Here is a 5,108-nt window from a genome sequence, read left to right on the forward strand (position 1 = left end):
ATATATATATATATATATATATATATATATATTACGCACTAAAATTATTTTAAACTATACAATATAAATGCTTAATCGATGTCTAACATATAGATGATTTTTAATATTGAATCAACAGTGAACATGTACTGCATAGTACTAACACCAACAAAAAAATATAATATAACAATTTAGAAAATAACAATATTAGAGAGAGACAAAAAGAAAAACTAGTATTTGTGATCCAAATCTTACTTGAGTCTCAGCTTTCGATTCCTTCACTACCATATTGTCTCCTCCTTAATCTCACTCTCAAGTGTATCCATCATCGGATATAACAAACAAATCAGTTACATGTGTAATATATATTTGGGATAATTGAACAAAAAATTCACAATGAGTATTCTTAACCTCCTATACAAATTATATTTTGATTTTGTTATCATTTTTAACCTTTTCTACTAGATTAATAACTCTGATCTATTTGTATATATAACTCTGATCTAGATTAATAAAATGATCCAAATTTTATTCATATTCTACTAGATTAATAACTCTGACCTCGTCAGTTCAGCGAAATTATCTAGTTGGAAATAGTTTCATGCCTTATTTGTATGGTCCCTTGATCTAGTTTTATACTTAGATTTGTAACAGGGTCGATGTTTATAAATAGATTTCGGCTGTTTTTTCTATTACTCACTACTTTAACTTATCTCCCATGCATGATTTGATCAGTCTTGAATATTCCAGATAAAATACCTCACTTGCCGCCACTGCAGTTCCTTTGTTCCACAGACGTTTCTCTACCATGGCTGATCCTACTATATACAGACAGCTATTTTCGTTCAAGCCTCATTATTTTTTTCTTCAGGACCCTTCTCTTCGCCATAAGGCTATCACATTTTATCAGTATGTCTTTGGGGCTGCTATTGTTGGCTCTGGTACCAATGAGACTACTGAGCTCCAGCTTCCTGACTCTACTGCCATTGTTATTATCCATGAGGCTCGTCCCAAGTAAGCTATTTTATCTTTCATTGATTTTTTACTGTTTGGATTTATGATTTGTTTTTATTTTGTGGATTAGAATTGACTTTGTTTTCTTCTGTTAACAGTGACAATGCCAGTGCCAATAGAACTGCAGTATTTGAAACAGATAATGTTGAGAATGCCATTAAGAAAGCCATAAAAGCTGGAGCTAAGAAACTAGTAGACAATGAAAATGACACCCCAATTATATTGACGGACCCTTTCAGCTTCAATTTTGGTCATATAGATTGGTAAACATATAATTCGTTTCATTGTTTTTCATTTTTTTTCCAATCTATTTTTAAAATTACCTAAATCATTCACCCAGCGTGGTCCTAGCGTTAAAGCTTCGAGATATCATTCACCTCACGTTCCGGCATTATGTTCGGAACGTCAGCCTTGGATGACATGTGACAATGGTCCTCACTTGCAACCACATCAACTCACACGTAACCAAACCTGTGACTTGCTCTTGGCTGATCTAGATGAGGTTGTTATTATTAATTTTAGTATTTGCATCTGATGTTATGTGTGAACTACTGGTGTAAGTCTAATTTCGTTTATGCATTACAGAGATCGTTGAAACTAAGGATGTACCAATTGGAATTTGATACTGGGACCGACTATCAACGTGTAGCATTTTATACTCTTCTTTTCTCTTCTAGTTCATCTTTCTCTCAATTAGTTAATGAGGTAAGTTAACTTTATATTATTTATTTATATATTTATTGGCTTGTCTATTTATCTTTTAGGATTTTTTTTCTATCAGAGATGCACCGTATGATCGGTATAGCTCGGTGGGTGGAAATAGTAAGGTGCACACACTACAAAAAAAAATGGTTTTACATCATTTATATTTTATATTTGTATCATGTTTAAATGATGCTAAAATATTTTACATCACTTGAATGAATGATTTACATTTTGTTGATGCAAATAATTTGCATCAATTGAAATAAATATTTGTTTCAATTATTAGAATGGATATTCATTTACATCACTTCCAAAAAATATTGCAAGTTTTACATCATTTTTACTAAATTAATATAAAATATTTGCATCATTTATCAAAACTAATGTTAAATATTTATATCATTTTGAATAATTGATGTTAGAATCAATATTATAATAAATTATCTGAAACTAGTTTTTTTTTGGTATAATATTTAATTATTTATGTTTTATTTATATTTGTTTATATATTCATTTGATAATTTACCTATATTATTTATACTGTATATATGAAGAGATTCACACAAATAGGTGTTAATTTGTTATCCCATTTAAAATGTACGACTAAGTGAAGAGAATATATAGGAGCAATTAGGAGAACTTTTTCTTGATGCAGCCGATGTGAGATATATGCTATCTGTTTTTTTTTTTGTTTTTGTCAATTTGAATTTTAGTTTTAGTCGATTAAAGAGTAATATAATATTCTTTTCTTTTCTTTCTTTTGGTTCAGTTAATATATTAATTTGTCATATAATTTTACTAGCATCATTTAAAAAATGATGTAAATTTTGGATCATTTTTTAAGTGATGTTAATATAAATTAATAAATACATCAATTATTAAGTGAAGTACATTTATATATTTTGTGTCAATATTTTGAAAGTGATGTAAATGATTTATATGTGCATCGATTATAATGAAATGATGTCATCTAAATCAATAATAATATCAATTATTGTAATTGATGTAAAATTATAATTTTTATATCAATTATTGAAAAGTAATTTGAAATGATATCACTTAGTTTTGTGATACTATTTAAATGATACAATATGTTTGTTTTTTTTTGTAGTGACAACCCCTCAGCTTGACCATTGGATTGTTAATTCAGTTCAAAAGCAACTGATGCCGGAATATGATGCGCTATTCAACAGTCTTCCTCCTTACTCATCTCCACCAAACCGTTGGTTGAAAAACTGTACGAAATTTCATGGGGCAGCAAAACAAGTTGTGTGTTTACTCCAAGCAGTTTTGTTTGCAAGAAGGGAACATAGTCGTGTTCAGCAAGTTGTACATAGTAATGAGTCTAATATGATGACCAAGGAAGTGAATGACGAGATTAGCTTTTGGGATTGTAAGTCGAGGGAGGGAGACAAGTGTTGAAATGCTGAGAGGCTAGGGGATTTGTTGATGCCCAACGAAGTGAAGGGTGAGATTAGCTTTTGGCTATGATGATTGAAGTTCTTATTAGTATTGTGATGGGTTTGTGAACTTTGAAACTCTATTGTCTAATTTGGTGAAAGTAGTTATGTAAGCTTTTGTATTTGTATTGACTGGGTTTGGTTTAATGCATTACTATAGAACTGAAGCATAATCTTTTCTTACATCTAGGTCCAGTGTTTGAATGAAAGATCTTGGCTTTCTGGATTCTTTGCTTCCGTTTTTTCTTCTCACTTATTTCAATCTCTTACTAATTTAGCAAGTAAAGAAAGAATCAGTTTTTTTTTTACATTCAGGATAACCAAGTAAACGTGCTTTGTGAGATTGTTTCATTGGTATTTCATTGGTATGCTGCTTGTTACTTCAACACATGGACTTCTTTTTTGCTGGTGGCTTGCAACATTTGATTCTCTTCCCAAAATTAGTTCATCAATTCAACACTGTGATAAAAAAGAATCTAAGAATTTTAATAAGTTACTAAGAGCATATCCGTGAAAAAGATAAAGTGTATTTAACTAGATTGAAAATTTTAATTATAAAGTGAAAATATACCAGTTTGACACAAATTTGGTAATTAATTGCTAGATTAACACTCCATCCTATCCAATAACTAGAATGACACAAATTTTACGTAAAAAGACTAAAAACTCAGAATTTGTTTTAAATTATTTTTATTGAAAAAAATAGTATTTAATATTTTAATTTAAAAATATGATTAATGAAAATATAAAATAATTAAAAAATATGATGTTTATATTTTTAATATAATTTGAGTCTCTGTAACACAGTTTTCTTTGGATAGTTACGAGTTACTAGTAGCTTTTGTTCTTCTTCTTTTTCTTTGACATATATGAAAACAAAGTATACGAAACAAATGAAGAATCATGGATCCCTTTCAAACAATGAAGGAAATAAACTTAAAATATGCAATGTACGTGGGAGTCCTTACAAACGAATAATATAGATAATAAGATACTGATGGATGGTTCTTTAATTTCTATATATTACGTACGTTGTTTTTCTGATTTCGTGAACGACTTCAGTCTCATCCTGTTGATTATGATAAGCAACACAGGAGACATTCGCAACATGCCTCAATACCTTTACCAGTATTTCTGTAGACAGACAGATCATTAAAAATAAAGTTGAATATATTGCAAATAATTAGAGCCAAACTATATAGAAACATAACTATAAAGAAAGTAAATTAAAAGAAATATATACTCTACAATTTTCGTTGCTTTTTCGACGCCCTTGGATTTGGTCTCCACTGCTGCTGCCGGAGGATCACCCACCATCGCATCTCTAGTAGGATAACCAATCGGCGGTGGCAGTGTGTAGGGACCTGATGAAGGCTGTGAAGTTTTCTCCACTGTGCTCAAAAAGATTAATTAGTTATCTAATTGGTGTGCATAGGATAATTTTTGTTCATGCATAATTATATTTTATATGTGGCCAAAAAAGATTATACGTCGTCGGACATTGATCATGACTTTAGAAAATAATAGAAGAGTTACCGGATAAGGAATTCTGCTCTGATTGATTCATTCTCTGATTTGAGAAGTTGAAGGAGTGATGAAGTGAAGTGAGTGTTGTGGTTCTAAATTTAAGGAATTTGAATATTAAGAAGTTTTCTTTTTTAAAAAAATATCCTCGAAAAATTAAAGAAAGAAAAGTCAATATTGAACAATAAAAACATCTAACTCACACGGACAACTCAAGTCTCAAGGGCAGACCTATCTTATTAGCCGATGAAAGCGAAACCGATGGTTGAGATGAAAGTGAGAAATGGACAGAAAAAAAGACGACCCTTGTCTCTCTCGAGTCATTTCTCTGAAGCAACATGCATGGTGAATCACTTCTCCTTAAGAATTCACTATAATAGGGTAAGCCGTATGACGTTTGATGGAGCATTAGTTACGAGTTATATG

General features: G+C 30.5%; 1 protein-coding gene across 2 annotated transcripts; it reads right to left on the reverse strand.

Annotated features, from left to right (window-relative positions):
- Positions 4,053-4,782, reverse strand: LOC104746670 (cysteine-rich and transmembrane domain-containing protein PCC1-like). 2 transcript variants are annotated; one of them, XM_010468195.2, is made up of 3 exons: positions 4,695-4,782; positions 4,402-4,549; positions 4,053-4,292 (listed from the first exon to the last, which is right to left on the reverse strand). In XM_010468195.2, exons 1-3 carry the CDS (start codon positions 4,723-4,725, stop codon positions 4,235-4,237), a joined length of 237 nt encoding a protein of 78 aa, XP_010466497.1. In that variant the 5' UTR covers positions 4,726-4,782; the 3' UTR covers positions 4,053-4,234. The 2 variants fall into 2 exon arrangements, 1 of the variants encoding a protein (XP_010466497.1); XR_002035396.1 differs by lacking the exon at positions 4,695-4,782 and having other exon boundaries at positions 4,407-4,688.

Source organism: Camelina sativa, chromosome 15 (assembly GCF_000633955.1).
Source record: "Camelina sativa cultivar DH55 chromosome 15, Cs, whole genome shotgun sequence".
NCBI lineage: Eukaryota > Viridiplantae > Streptophyta > Magnoliopsida > Brassicales > Brassicaceae > Camelina > Camelina sativa.